Below are 15,216 nucleotides of genomic sequence, written 5' to 3'. Positions count from 1 at the left end.
TCCCGCGGCGGCCGAGGCCGTGCCCGGCGTGAGCGGTACGGCCTCCTCCTACCGGCCCCCGCCACGGTGAGGGGCGCCTGGAGCCGCTGCCAGTCCCGGGGCTGCAGCCGAGGGGGTCGCGGGGTCTCCCCGCGCCGCGGGTTGCGCAAGGGGCGGCCGGCCCGCCCCGGGCACCGCCCCGGCCACCGCCCCGCCCGCCGGTGGGCACGGCCGGGCCTGCCCCCTCCTCCTCCTCCTCCCGCCCCTCCGCCGCCCGCCCCCGCGCCGCGATTTGCCGGTGCCGGCTCCGCCCGTTGCCCGCGCGGCCCCGGCCGAGGGGCGCGTTCAAACACGGCGAGGGAAGGCGCGGGGAGAGGAGCCGAGCGGGACCGCAGCGCCGCCGGCATGGTGAGTGCGGGCCCGGGGCGCTCCCGGGAGCCCCCCCGCGGTGCGCTCCGGTTCGCGTCCCGGTTCGCCTCGCTGCGCCTCCCGGGGAACCCCGATGCGCCCCCGCGGGGCGTCTGCCGGTGCCCCCCCCCCTCCCCCGGTGCTCTCCGCCGCGCGGCGCTTTGTCCCGGGCTGCGGCGCGCTCAGCCGGGCCGGCCCCGGGGACCGACCTTCCCCTCCGCCTCCTCCGTGCCGGAAATTCCGGCCGGGATCGGCGGGGGCGCGCAGGGGGGGCTGCGGGGAGGAGGGTGCGGGTTCCCCGCAGCCCCGCGGGTTCTCGTCCGGAGCGGGTGGGAACCCGGGCAGGGCTCGGCGGGGGCACGGCTGGGGCTGGGACCGGAGCTCATCCGCCGCTCCGGGAAGGAGCCGGGCGGGAAGGAGCCAGGCTGGCCAGACCGGTGTTTTGCCGCCTGGGGGGTGACACCCTTCCCGCCGCAGGCAGGACACCTTCGGGTTCCCCCGGCGCTTCCCAAACCTCCCACAACCTGACCTACTTCCTCGGCCGCCTGTGCCGGGAGGAGCCACTGCAGGGCTCGGCCGAGCTGCTCCCGCGGATGCCCCAGTGCCGGGGGCTGGATGCGGTGAGCTTCCCCCCACGGGGACATCCATGTCCCTCATCCCAGCGCACAACCGGTAGCACCACAGGCAGCCCAGACCCTCCCAAAGGATCCATCCCTGCTGCCCTTCGTGTGGTGCCGATACCTGGAGCAGGTGCTGGGCTCGCGGAGGGAGGTGACAGCGCAGGCCGGGAGCTGTCAGACAGGTTTGTGCGTGGCAGCAATTAAAAGCGGGGTGTTTGTTTACCTGGTGCGTGGTGCTGAGAACCAGGACAGCTTCCTGGGTGTAACCCGGCGCAGGAGCCCTCGGCAGGGCTGGGAGCCGCGGCGGGGGGTCTGCCTGGCCCCTGCCACGTCCCCTCTGCCAGGGCTGCCCGCAGAGGGCTGTGAGCACCATCATTTCCCCCCTGGGGAGCCAGAGCTGAGCCTGAAGGCATTTTCCCGTCCTTCCTCCCCGGCCACCTGCGCAGGAAGCTGCATTGTCCTGTCTGCATCCTGCCCCTTCCCACGATCTCTGGCCACGGGGTCTTTCCCACGCACGTAGCAGCTGAGCTGTGGCCGCCTCATCCCTGCCCAGTGTTGGGCTGGGAGCACCTGCAGATGCAGCAGGGCCATGGGGAGGGTTTGGGAACTTGCCCTGCATGGGGCAGGAGCCCGTGCTGGGCAGAAAGAGTCCCTGTGGGGCAGGAGAGATGCTCATCCCCTGCGAACCCGAGGGAGGCTGAGCCAATGACCCAGGACTGTGCATCCCCAGCATAATTTTGGGGCAGGCTCTGGAGTGTGTCCGGACGGTGGGGTCCTGGCGGGGTGGCTCGGTGCCACCGGGCCGGGCTGGCACCCGGCCCAGGCAGGTGCTGCCGGCTCCTGAACTCGCCCGCCTGGCTGGGCGGCAGGTGCCTGTTTTGGTGTCGGCCCCGGCCCCGGGCGGGAGGTGGGGTTGGGTGTGGGAGGGAGGCGCTCTGCCGTGGGGGGGGCGGTAGCGGGGAGCCCCCGCCCCGCTGTGGCTCGCCCGGTGCTGCGCTGTGCCCGGTGCTGCGCTGTGCCCGGTGCCCTGCTCGCTTGGCTCCCAGGTCCCCCGGGGACCTGGCAGGTCCCTCCCAGCACCAGAAGCCCATGTTGGTCCCTGGGGCCAGCTGGGAAAGGGGGTGCCAGGGGGCTCAAAGTTCCAGCTGCCTGGCATTGCTGACTTTGTCTCTCCTCCAGCAGTGCTGGTACCGGGCTTTTCTCTAATTCTCCATGGCAGCAGCACAGGGTCCTGTGACCTGTGAGCCTGACACCCGCGTCCTTGGCACCTACCTCTCCTCGGAGCCCGTCGGTGTTGTTGGCAGCATGGGCAGCGTGGGCAGCCTGGTGGAGAAGCAGGATCTGTCCCCCCTGGAGCTGCGGGCCCCGCTGGGGGGCTCGCGGGGGCTTCGGCAGCCCGATGGCTTGCTGCGGAAGGGGCCGAGCCAGCGGGAGCTCTTCAGCTACCTGCACGGGGCCAAGAAGGAGACGCGGTTGGAGCGGAAGCACCAGACATCGGGCGCCTGCTACAAGCGGGACTACGAGAGCGACCGCGAGAACCGGTCCCCTGAGCGCTGCTCCCGCGAGCATCACCATGGGGCCGACTTCTCCAAGAGCTCCCTTCCTGAGAGGGGCCGCTTCGACAAGGTGAGGCGGCTGTGGGTGCCATGCTGGGCCCTGAAATACATCCGAGAGGGGATGGGGCTGGAGGAGAATGGTCCATACCCAGGGTGGGATATGGGGACTTGGGGATGTCTGAGGATATGGGGCTGGGAGTGAGTGGTTTCTCCCTGGCTTGGGGGCCCTGTGTGTGCTGGTGGGGGCTGCTGGGCTCATCCTGACCCCGCTCTTGTTTTTCAGTGCCGTATCAGGCCCTCAGCCTTCAAGGCAGTAGCCGGGAAGGGGCTGGTCTCCATGCAGGGCTTGTCCTCGTCCAAGGGGCAGAAGCTGTCCAAGAGCAACGGGAGCCTGCACACGCTGCTGTCGCAGAGCAGCACTGCGGCCTCCCAGCAGGGCCCAGTCCGCACTCACCTGCTCCATGCCATCAGTCTGGATGAGGCCTCTGACTCCAGCCACAACTCCATCCAGAGCTTCCCTTCCTACGGCTCCCGCCTCAAGCCTGCCCAGAGCCAGTTCAGCGCCTCCATGGGCCACATCAACCATATTGGGGGCTCCTTGGACAGGGTGTCTCGAAGCCCCAGGGACCCCCTGGCCCCCGAGAAGGCACCCCTGTCCTGCAAAAGCATGGCCACGCTGAGCCGGCTGCAGAGCCCCGGGGAGCCCCCGCCACCCTACGAGTTCACCTACTCGCTGGAGGACGCGGTGAAGCAGCTGGAGGACCGGCTGCATGAGACAGGAGGAGAGCTGCGGCAGCTCAAGAGGAGCCTTAGCGAGACCGAAGACCCTTTCACACAGGTGAGCCGTGGAGATGGGGCTGTGCTGGGGTGTGGGGCCATGGTGCCTGTGGGGAGGGAGCTGTGAAGGAGCCCGTGTCCTGCCATGGTGGGTGATGGGCTGGGAATGTCTAAGCATGGGAGGACCCAACATCACAGGACCTTCTGGGATCCCTCCCTGGGGCTGCCCTGCCCAGGTGCAGGCTGTGGACCCTCACCAGCGTCTGCCTGTGCTGGCAGGTGTTTGAGGACAAGCAGCGGCTGTGGCTGGATGAGCTGGAGGATCTGAAGCAGATGTACATGGCCAGGCTGCAGCAGGTGACGCAGCAGGCGCAGCGTGGGCAGCGGGCGCTGCAGCTGCAGCTCTACAAGGCGCAGCAGGAGAAGAAGCGGCTGCAGGAGGAGCTGAGCATGCAGCAGTGCCAGTGCGAGGAGGCCAAGCTCCGGCAGTCCCAGGGCGAGCGCGTCAGCCCCAAGCTGGAAGAGACCAAGTGGGAGGTGAGTCCCCGTCCTTCTCTCTCTGTTGCCACCCTCCTGGCTGTGGAGCCAGGATGGGGGCAGTGGTTCCCTGCTCTAGTGTCACTTGTGGCCACAGGACAGAGGGGGTGAGCCAGACGTGATGCTCATGGTCTCTCAGGGATGCTGTGGTGACAACCTGGGGTGATGCCACCCCTGGGGTGCTGCTCCTCTAACCGTCACCCCTTGTCCGTGTACCGCAGGTGTGCCAGAAGGCAGCGGAGATCTCTTTGCTGAAGCAGCAGCTCCGGGACACCCAGGAGGAGATGGCTCAGAAGCTGGGGGAGATCTTCAGCCTGAAGACGCAGCTACGGGAGGCCAAGGCGGAGGTCCAGGCCAGGGACTCCCAGCTGGCACAACTGGCAGACTCCCTCCAGAGACCCCCAGAGCCCGGTGCCTCGCTGCCGCTGGGCGATGACCCCATGCCGGTGTGCCAGGACTTCCCTGGCTGCGAAACTGATGATTCCAAGTGCCGGGGCCTTCACAGCGACACGGCGGAACCCCTGGAGCGGCAGGTGGAGTGGCTGTGGGCAGAGCTGCTGCGGGAGCGGCGCCAGGGCCAGCTGCAGGCTGTGAACTTTGAGCTGGAGAGGAAAACCTGGCAGGAGGAGAAGGAGAAGGTGCTGCGGTACCAGCGGGAGCTCCAGGCCAGCTACATGGAGATGTACCACCGGAGCCAGGCGCTGGAGCGGGAGCTGCGGCAGCTGCGGTCGGAGCCCAGGGACGTCGGGGCTGACACGCCGTGGATTGAACGGGTGGAGTCCTCGAAGATCTGAGTGGCAGGATGCCTGCGGGACTGTGAAGGGGGAAGGTCTCTTGCTGCTGCAATGGGACGATCTCAGGGTCTGCACAAGGACCGGCCGCTCAGCGCTGCCCTGGGGCGAAGGACTGATTGCGACAAGGGAGCTTTTCCTTCTTGCAGCACTTCAGGCCCTTCTAGGGGGAGTCTCTGGAGATGGAGGGGCCACCTGTGCCAGGGTGGGGGGGTCTTGCATGTGCCCCGTGCTCTGACTGCAGGAGCGTTTGCCCTGTGAGACATTCCCTGTCCCTCCTGTTCTGCTGCTCCACTCCCTACAACCCAGTAACTTTGTGTCTTGCTAAGGGGAGGCTCAAGCTTCATCCCCAACCCCGCTGGTCGCGGTGGCCGCCCTGCCCGCACGGTTCCTGGAGCTGGCGGTGTGGCAGCGCCCTGTGCCTGCACCGCTGGAGCACAGGAGGAAAGGCAGGCAGGTGCTGGTGCTGCTGGGAGGGGGACGGCTGCCCCAATGCCTCTGTTCTGGTTTTCCATGTCAGCAGCATCGTGGCTGCTCTGTAACGGAGGGCGGTTAATGCAGCTTCCCTGAGGGACCCCGCAGCTGAGAGGGGTGACTTGTGCAAGGAGGGGTGGGACCCAGGTGCTCTGCCACGCTGGAGGCCTTTGGGGAGGGGAACGAGGACTGGGCTGGGGTGTCCCCACGGGTCCCCTCGCGGGGTGACGGGGCTGAGCCGGGCGGTGCTGCGGGAGGCCAGGGCGAGCAGCGCTGCGGGACCCCGCGCCCGGCCCCGCTCCGCTCGGCCTTCCCTGCAATAAACCCGGGTTTCATTCTTCGGCCTCTGCTTCCTCCGGCGCGGCGCGGGGCCCGGGGATTCCAGCCGCGCCAAGTGGGGGGAGGCGGCCCGGGGCTGGCGGAAAAACCCGTCGGGACATCGCAGCAGCTGAGTCACGGCGCGGCCGGGCCCGGTCCGACCGGCTGGGCCCGCGGGGGCGGCTGGAGAGCCCGGGGCGGTGCCGAGGGACAGGCCTCACGCCCCCCAAATGGTTTAACCCGGCCAAACCGCTCCCCCTTCAGCCGCGGAATGGTTTGCTCCTCCCCGCCCCCGGGGAGGGCCGCTGCGCGAGCGCCCCCTGCCGGCGCGGCGGCCCCCGCACACGCGCCCACCCGGTTGCGATGCGGTCCCCGCCACTCGCCGGTACCACGTCCTACAAACACCGCAAACACCTTTATTCACAGCGCTCAGCGCCCCCACAGACAGCGGGGGCGCATCCCCGCCCACCCCCGGGATCCCCACAAACGGGGGGCACATCCCCACCCCACCCCGCAGTCCGTTCACAGCGGCAGAGGCAGGGCCGCCACCTCCTCCAGACACTCATCGTAGCTCTCCTGATACTCCTCGTGGGGCTTGATCATGATCACACAGGTCGGGCGCTTCGAGCCGGCTGCAGCTCCCAGGTCCTGCGGCAACAGGGGGAGGCCATGAGGGAGGCTGGGGGCGCAGGGGGAGTCCTGACTGGCCAACACGCTCCGTGCCCAGCTCCAACACAGCGAGGATGTCTCCGCCGGTCCCTCAGCCCTCCAGACTCGCGCTGGGTTTAAGACCCCTTTTCCCAGCTTGCCTCCTACACCCTGCACCGGCACCTGTACTCCTGCCCTAGAACAGGGAGCCGAAAGACACAGACCCCCCCCCCCAGCTTCCAGTCTACCAACAACCAACACCACACCTTGGCCGGTGTCTCGTTTCCGCAAGCAGCCAAGCCCCAGCTCAGATCTAAGGCGGGAAAATTCACTCTGGCTCCATCCCAGAAACCTCCCATCCCCAAATGCTGCAGGGACTCAACCGGGGGAAAAGACGCTGTGGTGCCACAGTGAAACACTCTTATGTCTGCACCGTGACTGGTGTCCCTGTTGTGCCCCGGCCCCAGCCAGGCACCGGCTGCTCTACCCAGGCACCAGGTTTGTGTTTTTCCGGGGCTGCCCACCGGGCTCCCTCCCGCTGCAGCTGGATCCTCCCGCAGCCCCAGCCCCTCACCGATTTGGAAGGGACGTATGCGTAGGGGAGGCTCCTGTCCTCGCACATGATGGGGATGTGGCAGTACACGTCGATGGGCAGCGTGTCGCCGGCCAGCACCGTGATCCTGCGGGGAAAGCCCGTGTCAGCGGCCGGGCCGAGCCGGGCCACGGCGGGGCAGCGGGGCCACGGCAGCGCTTACCCCTTCTCGCCCTTGTTGATGAACTTCTGCACCTCCTTCACACCGCGGCGGATCTGCTTGTGCTTGGCCGCTGCAAGACAAACACACCGTGAGGGGCTGCGCCGCCGCGGCCGGGCCCCGCCATGCCCCGGTACCTGCCAAACCTTTCCTGATGCACTTGTAGAGCTTGCGCGTCAGCTTGCGGGAGGCGAGCGGCTGGGCGATGGGGTTCAGGAAGTCGAGCTGCTCCCGGTACGATCGCTCGGGGGTTCCCTCCGCGTCGGCCGCCTCCGCCTGCTTCTCCCGCGCCATGGCCCCGCCGCCCCGCGCCGCCGCTTCCGCTTCCGGGGCACGCGCTGCCCGGGAGGTGTCACTCAGGCCCACCAGCCAATCGGCAACCCCGCCAGGCGCTGCCCGCCCACCGCGCCAGCCAATGGCAAGCGGCGTCCTCCCGCCCCCGCGGGCTCCAGGTCCCTCCCGCGCCCCGCGGCCCCCGCACCTCTCCCGCTTCTCCTCACCGGCCGCGGGTCGCGGTGTCAAACACGCGGGGACAGGATTTCAACACGGGTCTTTACTGAGTGCTGGCAGCGCTGCCCCAGCCGCTGGGGGAGGCCGGGCCCCCTCACGGCCTGAGGCGGATAACGCTCAACTCAGTGCAAACCCCAACACAGCAACAGCGCGAACGTACCGACGGCTTTGGACAACACAGCATTCCCACAGCCCCCGCGGACAGACGGCACCTTCAGGCCTGACTCATGCCAGCTGCTCACAACCATGAGTTTCTCCCTTTTTTTGTGTGTGTCCCAGGGAATCTTTTCTCACTGCGGGGCTACACTGCTGCTTTTCCCCATGAGAAAGGGGGTTTCCCTCCTGGTGCTCCTCCTAGAAACCACTTTGCCCCTCATCCCGCCGCCCTGGCAGGTGCACTGGGGGTAACCAGGTCTGCTGCAGGCCACGGGGCAGCGGCAGCACATCCAAGCCCCAGCAGACCTCCTGAACTAGGGAGACAACGCTGCGCCAACGCAAACAGGGCTCAGACGTGGCTTGTTACCTTCTCCCCCACCCCAGCGGGTCCCTTGGGCACAGGAGGGCTTCAGCCAACATCTGCAGCTGCTGCAGGACCTCCCGCTGCATCTCCACGGCCATGCGGTACACGTGGTGGTCGGAGCTGTTGTACATCATTGCATTCTGGAACATGAGCATGAGGTCGCGCTGGAACTGGATCATGGACTGAATGTGTCCCTTTGACAATCTTCTCTTTATGCTAGCTAAATCCATGGGTCTACAAAAGATAGAAAGAAGGAGAATTAAATTGCAACCCACAGCCAGGTATTCTTCAGGCTCTGCATGAATGTGCTTGTTCTCGTTTCAGCCTGGCCCTGAAAGCACAGCTATTTTCAATCAATTTTATTGCTCAGGACAAAAAGGGGGAGCAAGAAATGTTTTTCTTCTAAGTCAGACAAAAGTAAGTTTAGCCAATGCGACACCTGCTATCCAATCAACTTGGGAGGTCATTAGCAGTCACCTCTAAAAAAGAAAATTGATGTTGAGCTCCAGAGAAGGCAAGCAGAGCGATTCCAGTAATTAGTCTTCGTGAAGTCAGGCCAGGTCTTAGTGGAGAAAGAAAAGTTACTAAAATAGGTATCTATTATAACCCCTTAAAATCAAATGGTGCCACTAGCAAAAATAGCAGTGCTGAGAAGAGGAACATGATGGAGAATAAATATTACTTCCCTTATTTTGACAGAATGAGAAAATGAATGGCTGCAGACAGGACAACTGTGACTAGAATAGAATATGAGTCAGCTCTGAAAAATACCCTTAATCTCTCTGGGAAATATTCTTATGACCCACTTCTCCACTGAGAGTAAAACATCTGGGGAACAAGCAGTGGATGAGGAGAGGGTATCGACCGAGGCACCGTGGGGAGAGGAGATGGTTGATCTGCAGAAGCTGAATGCCCTGCTCACAGCTGCATGGATCCTGCCTGGAGCATGTCAGCCATGCAATGACGGCAAAGCTTCCAGGTTCTAACCACCTGGAAGGGAGTTTTAATAGAAAAAAATCAGTGGGAGATGCTGGCAACAGCCAGACTCTGGAAAAGGAGGAAGGAAACCATCCCACTCACCCTTTGGAAACCAGAGGAGATGGAAAAAAACAGAGAGGAATCAAGTAGTGAGTGCACCCTCCCCAAACTCACCTCTTCACCACATCCCTGTATCCAGGGGCTTGTTTCTCTGACACTGCCTTCAGGAACGGGCCGCTGTATCTACAGGGACAAGCACGAAGAATAACCGCTGTCTGCCTCTCCACCTCAGACAACATCCCAACACGCCAGTGCTTGCTTCTCCCTACTTGCCCTGATGGCCACAGCCAGCTGTGCCAGCTGTGTAGGGAGCAACATTCGGGCTCTTGCCATATGAAGCAGAAGAAATAAATCTGCAGTGTTCTCTCCAGCTTTGCAGCACCCGGCTGTTCCTGCTGCAAGGGCAGCCAGAAGCAAAGCCAGGGAGAGACAAGTCAGCTTGCGATGGCTGTTGTGGAGGGGGGGACAAGGGCTGGTGACACAGGAATTTGAGGTCAGGGTGATGTGCTCAGGAGCCACATCAATCCTACCCTTTGCCCCTACCTACCTGTGGCTGGCTATCATCTTCCAGATGGACAACAGAGTCCTTTTGAAGAGCAAACCCTGCAGGGGGTTTTCCCAGCTCAGCTGCACCCTGTGGAGGGAACACATCGCCAGATCATCACACTTGAGACAATGTAGGAGGTGGCAATTCTGCAAGCACCCACCACATCCAGGTGGATGAAGCTCAGAGACCCTTTGCTGTAGCTGCGCAAAGCCTCTCAGAGTGAGATGGTAGGAGCGTTCTGCATCTGAATGTGCAACTGGATGTCCAGAATGCGGGAAGATGCAGGTAGAAACAAGATCTGAGCTGAGCAGCTCTAAAAGGCAGGATCAAATTGCACAGAAAAGCTCATGCTACTCTGAAGTTCAAACTTTACCGAGGTGGTTTTTATTCAGTTTTCCATCCCAATAAACCACCGTTTTCCTTTGAAAGGCAGCCCAGGTGATCACACACATGGCAGAGCCAGCATGGGACTGACACCTGCACCTGCCTAAAGGGGGTTGGTGACGCCTCTCTTGGGAGCTGGACTGCACGCTGCCTGACAAAGTGTGATGCTCAGCTTACACAAGGCCCAGCTGCCTTGAGAAAACATGCATTTTCTATTTAATCTCTTCTTTAATCTCTGCTCTTCTCACTTCAGCTTAGGTTCAATGCCCAAAAATGCTGGCAGACCCACAGAGACAGCACAAGTTACCTCCTGCCCTCCTGTTCTCCTCTCACTTTCCTGGAAGTGACCAGTGCCACACACTTGTTCTCACGTAAGACAGAAAACAACTGTGTTCTGCTGCATCTGCACGAGAGCAGACCGAACTACTTACAGCTGCGTGTTGACAGGGCTCATGGAGTCCCGTACGGGGGTTGCAGAGGTGCTGCCGCTATCATCCCGATCCTGGGCCTGACTGCTCGTCTCTGGTGGTTGCGCCTCACCTAAAGCTTGTTCTCCAGGCATCTCTTGAGTTTTGTCCTGAAGAGCACAGAGGGAAAGGGAGATATGGCTAAAATGGCAGCTTATCACCTGAATTATTGATCTACAAGGCAGCTTGCAGCGCATTCCCTCCCTGTGTGCAGTCTCAGCTGGGAACTAGCTTACTCTGTTATTCTGGAGGATGATGTTTGACCCTGTTCAGACCTTCACTGTGCCGTCCAGCGCTCCAGTAAAAGCTGGGTCTGATCTCCTCGATCAGAGCTGCCTCTGGCTAATACAAACACCGCGGAGCTGCCTGGTGCCTGGTGTTGTGTCTGTCTGCTTTTCTGGGAAGAGTCATGGATGTGAGAGGGCAACGGGGAGCTGAGGTAAGACTGCCTCAGGCTTGTTAAAGCTCAAAACAGATAAGAGGATCCTCTAGAGTGCAACAAGGTTGTTTCCTCACAACCTCCTACATGAATATGACAGAGAATAGACTCAGCCAGGAAGGAGAGCGGTGCCGTTGGTGTAGTGATTTGCCAATAAAAGGCAGAGAGTGCGGGGAACGGGGCTCTTTGGAGTCTAGAAGTGGGATTATGTGCAGGGGCAGCTGAGAATTCCTCAACTGATCTGAAGCGTGGAGCAGACTCCTCAGGAAGAAAGGGGACGCTGTGCTGCGTTTGGCTGTGATCACTGGGAGAACTGTGAGGGAACTGCTGGGAATAACACCATTCTGGCTGAACAGGTGAAATATGAGAACCCTGAACGTAATTTCTACCTCCACTGTCTATGTTTGCAAGGGAACAAATATGAGTGTGGGACTGAGAAAATGGCACCGTTCCTCCCCCGCAATGTCACCTGTCCCAGCAACACCTGGCAGGCTGGTGAGAGATCCCAGTCTCCCCAGTCACAGGACTGGTGCAAACCCAGGCTAGACAGTGCTGGCTTCAAGACATGACGGTCTCCAGGGGCAGATGGTTATTGCTGTCACAGCCACGTGGGCCTGAAACCAGCCAAGCTGTCTGCTGCATAACACAGCAATTAGAACAAGGCAAGTATTCCAGTCTTGCCTCCAACCTGAGAGCAGACTGCCAGCTCTCATGAGTCACCTTTACACCGCCAAAGAGCAATGCCTCCAACTCACATCTGAGGGTTTGATCTGTAACAAGCTTCCTGTTCATGAAAATACATTTCCATACATAAAAACCCCATCCTTCCCCTCATACATTGCTTTTGCATTTCCCCCCTTGCTGTCTTCTCCTCTGTGTCCCCCATCTCCCCACTCAGAACCTGGGACTTCCCCATCTCTTCTAGAGATTATTTCTGTCACTGTCTCTTGTGTCTCATCCAGGACAGAGGCTCTCTTAGGACCAGCTCTCCCCTACCTCTCTTCCTGGGAAGTGTTCTTTCTCATCTTCTGCCAGGACACATAGTGGACTTTCCTCTGCTCCTGAGACTGCTGTCCCTGTGGTGTTTTCCTGGCCCTTGACATCTTCCCCATCATTCTGCTTCCCTGAGCCACAATAAACCCACCGAGTTTGTACTGACTCTGTGCTGCTAATGCGGAGAGGTTCCAACATCTGGGTTACCTGCAACAGAGATTTATTGCTTCAAATTGTGATGGCAAATGCAAGAAGAAATAAGCAGCACAGATGCTATTTTTGCTTTCACTCATGAAAGCCTTTCCATTTTTAGGAATCCTCACAAAATCTTCTGATTATTAAAGTGTCAGTTTACTGACATCGCTGTGCTTCAGGGTGAGCTGTGTTTTGGCAAAGCTGCTGCCTGGTTGCGGTGTCAGCTTGAAATAAGAGGAAAGGCTTGGCTTGGAACAGGGAGCAACTGAACACAGGGCACCCACTCCTTCCCCAGACGGGATGGTGGAGGCCCTGAAAACCCTCATGTTTCAGGAGGACCTGAACTACACCACCCACTTTCCTGTCATCCAAACAGCTCTACCTCTGAGAAGAACTGGAGGAGACTGTCATCTTCACGTGGTGTCTCTGCCTTTTGGTAGTCTTCACCATCATCCTCCCAGAGAGGCTCACTGAAGTCCAGCTCACAGTCTGCCTCTCGGCTGCTCTCCTCTAGCTTCCCCATGGCCACTTCTTCAGTATTCCTCCAGCTCCCCACGTCCAGATCCAGGCTTGAATCCCAGCTGAGGTGAGACTGGAAGTCGCTGTTCCTCTCTGACTCGCTGGTGGACTCGGTCTCAGACTCCCACCAGGCCCAGGCACGGCCCATCTGCAAACAAACATAGAGAGACAGCGATTTCTTTGTGCCCTGATCCAGAACCGCAAAGCCCAGCTCATTTCCTGACACCCTCGGAGAGCCAAAGCGTGGGAAGGGCTCTGAAGCGAGCAGCCTACGCCTGAGTCCACGCTTTGCAGCACGTGGCAGGGCTGTAGCTCTGCAACACTAACTGCCGTCAGAGCAACCGAATTTCAAGTCTTCTGGTGCTTCCGCTGTGCTGCGCTGTCCCCTGCCCATGAGTCCATGGGTTACTGTGCTCGGGGGATGCTGAGCTGGTTCAGAGCGTGTGGCTTTGCTGGATGCTACAGGTTTAAGGTGCCAAAGGCATCCAGCAGCAAGCTCAAACCAAGTCATCCCCTCGTGAGCTGCTGACAGGTGTGAACAACCAGTGACAGCAAGGACGACACACTGCAATTCCCTCTGCTGCCCCTTGAGAACTTTTAAAACTGGAAATAACTTACTACAAACCCTACAGACGCTTTGTTTTGAAAGTGACGGATGTGATTTAGCTGGATGGTGATATCTTGTGTACCTGATCCAGAACTACAACCACACAGTCACACACTTATGGGATAGTTCTAGACATTTCAGAAAATAAAAGGTTGCATTCTCTTAAGAAGGAAGAAACCATTCATTTAATCTCTGTTTTGTTAGTCCATGCCTGTCTTCTAATCCACGAGTCCTGTATGATTTCTCTAAGTCTGGGGAACTGCTTGCAGAGTCACAGTAACAACAGTAAAAGCTGTTAGAAAAACCTGTATCTTGCCACTGAACTCAGCTGCCTGGACGCTGTACCTATGGAGAATTCTATGCATTAATTAGCAGTGTCTTTTGAGTTTTCATTTAATTATGTGCAACCTAATTTTTCCAGAATTTTGAACAAGCACATTTCTCACTGATTTCCTTTTGCATTCTCAGGACTGCCAGCGCAGCTACAAATCCAGCTTACGGTGCATAACAGGGAGAAATAAGGAATCCGTTGGGTTTGGGATGAGAGAACTTGCTTGTTTATTTTATGAACTTAAAAGCCGAGCTAGGCTGTCCTTCTGGAGCCTCTCTCAAAGTGAACTTCAGCAGAAGCAGATAAAATTTGATGAGGTAAGAGATAACATCACCTGCTCTCAGCTTGCAGCTAGAGGAGTTGGACAAACTGTGATTTCATCTGCAGATGAACCCCACGCCTAAAGTGCTTCCTGCACCATCAGCAGAGCTGGCCGGACATGCAGAACCAGCCACCTCAGCTCAGCTGAAGAACAGAAAAGCTTTAGCCTAAGGTAATCCAAGCATTTTAAAGCTCAGGAAGCCCAGGGAACTTGGGCAAAAGCATCAATTAAAACGATGTGTGGCCTTGAGTTTTACTAAATCATGGAAGACTCAAGATGCCAGAGAGCAGAACAGCAGTGTTAGTGCAAGACAAGCGGAATGAGTGAAATAATTACAGGCTGCTTAGTTCCACACTAATTCTGTGCAAAAAATAAGGGACAAAATGATAGACTTCAACTTTTAATTAAAAACTGCCTGACAGTTCTTAATTATGTTGCCTACATAAGTCACCAGCAAGGAATCATTATCAAATTGGAAACTTTTAGTTCGCTTTGCAGAGATCAGACACTGTACCACCCTCACTGAGATGAGAAAAAGCTGTTAGAAATAAAAAAGACAGCCTTTAAAAGGAACTTCTATGTCAAAACAAGAAAAATGATAAAAGCCTGAGCTCTAGTAAATGAAACGTTGAATCCAGAATAAAGTAGGAAAAAATAAAAAGAACAAAAAAAGAACAATTTGCTAAAGACATAAAAGCAAATAACAACAACAAACCTCATCAGAAACAACAGAGAGCTGCCAGATGATCAGTGGGGTGACGCATGATCAGTGCCAAACATCTCGGCGGAAAATTAGGCCAGTTGGAAAAACCAAATTAATCATCATTATCAGCAGTTGCCACAGAGGAGATCACACCAGACTTTCTCTTGGGATGGGTCTGAGAGACGGTTTCTAATTAAAATGTCAACAGGGGAGGTTTTAGAACAATTTGAGGGACGGCGTAAAGCTTAGAGCCTGGTGGGATTCACTCGGGAGTCCTAAAGAAGCTTAAATATAACATGAGCAAACCAATGCTCTGCGACCTGTCATTTCAATTAGCACAAGAAAAGCAGAACAATGTGATTGTTGGATTTGTATGTAAAAGGGCAGAGACTGAGCTCTGCACTAGACAGATTAGAACAAAGTATTAGGAAAAACAGAATTAGCCAGAGCACGAGATGATGAACTGGGAAAGAGGCAGTGGGGCTCTGGAGAGCAAATCACATCTTAGATTTTTAAAGACCTTACAAATCACTAAAGGCTATTAAAATGTCATGGGACAACAGAAAAGGCTCTTTGAGGGGAAACTACCTGGTTAAGAGAAGCAACTGAGGGTAGGAACACACAGCAAAGCTTTTCACAACGAAAGCAAGTTACTCGTGGGCGCGATAAAGGTTTTATCATGTGCCGTAACTTTTGTGTGTTGAAAAACTGTGAAGTTTTTCAACACAAAGACGGGACAAAGGTGTTACAGAGGAGACGGAGCCAGATTCTTCTCAGCGGC

At 58.4% G+C, this 15,216-nt stretch overlaps 3 protein-coding genes across 5 annotated transcripts; 1 reads left to right on the top strand and 2 right to left on the bottom strand.

Annotated features, from left to right (window-relative positions):
* The first annotated feature begins 291 nt into the window (after window positions 1–291).
* Window positions 292–5,631, top strand: N4BP3 (NEDD4 binding protein 3). 3 transcript variants are annotated; one of them, XM_082063452.1, is made up of 5 exons: window positions 292–387; window positions 2,190–2,633; window positions 2,847–3,401; window positions 3,620–3,877; window positions 4,099–5,631. In XM_082063452.1, exons 2-5 carry the CDS (start codon window positions 2,220–2,222, stop codon window positions 4,669–4,671), a joined length of 1,800 nt encoding a protein of 599 aa, XP_081919578.1. In that variant the 5' UTR covers window positions 292–387; window positions 2,190–2,219; the 3' UTR covers window positions 4,672–5,631. The 3 variants fall into 3 exon arrangements, with proteins under 3 accessions (XP_081919578.1, XP_081919580.1, XP_081919579.1); XM_082063454.1 differs by having other exon boundaries at window positions 316–387; window positions 2,227–2,633; XM_082063453.1 differs by having other exon boundaries at window positions 332–387; window positions 2,187–2,633.
* Window positions 5,632–5,856: 225 nt separating this feature from the next.
* NHP2 (NHP2 ribonucleoprotein) lies at window positions 5,857–7,191 on the bottom strand. The gene is made up of 4 exons (XM_082063421.1): window positions 7,007–7,191; window positions 6,864–6,933; window positions 6,683–6,788; window positions 5,857–6,108 (listed from the first exon to the last, which is right to left on the bottom strand). The coding sequence occupies exons 1-4, from the start codon at window positions 7,152–7,154 to the stop codon at window positions 5,983–5,985; spliced, it is 450 nt and encodes a 149-aa protein (XP_081919547.1). The 5' UTR covers window positions 7,155–7,191; the 3' UTR covers window positions 5,857–5,982.
* Window positions 7,192–7,699: 508 nt separating this feature from the next.
* On the bottom strand, window positions 7,700–13,257 carry LOC309444997 (bromodomain-containing protein 8-like). Its single transcript, XM_082063406.1, has 6 exons — window positions 12,336–13,257; window positions 11,762–11,965; window positions 10,291–10,436; window positions 9,476–9,562; window positions 9,043–9,111; window positions 7,700–8,124 (listed from the first exon to the last, which is right to left on the bottom strand). Exons 1-6 carry the CDS (start codon window positions 12,618–12,620, stop codon window positions 7,890–7,892), a joined length of 1,026 nt encoding a protein of 341 aa, XP_081919532.1. The 5' UTR covers window positions 12,621–13,257; the 3' UTR covers window positions 7,700–7,889.
* Window positions 13,258–15,216: the final 1,959 nt, after the last annotated feature.

The sequence above is a fragment of the Streptopelia decaocto genome (assembly GCF_964273445.1).
Source record: "Streptopelia decaocto genome assembly, chromosome: 12".
Taxonomy (NCBI): domain Eukaryota; kingdom Metazoa; phylum Chordata; class Aves; order Columbiformes; family Columbidae; genus Streptopelia; species Streptopelia decaocto.
Note: the sequence above shows the minus strand (reverse complement) of the source record. Positions and strands in the feature narration are given on the sequence as shown.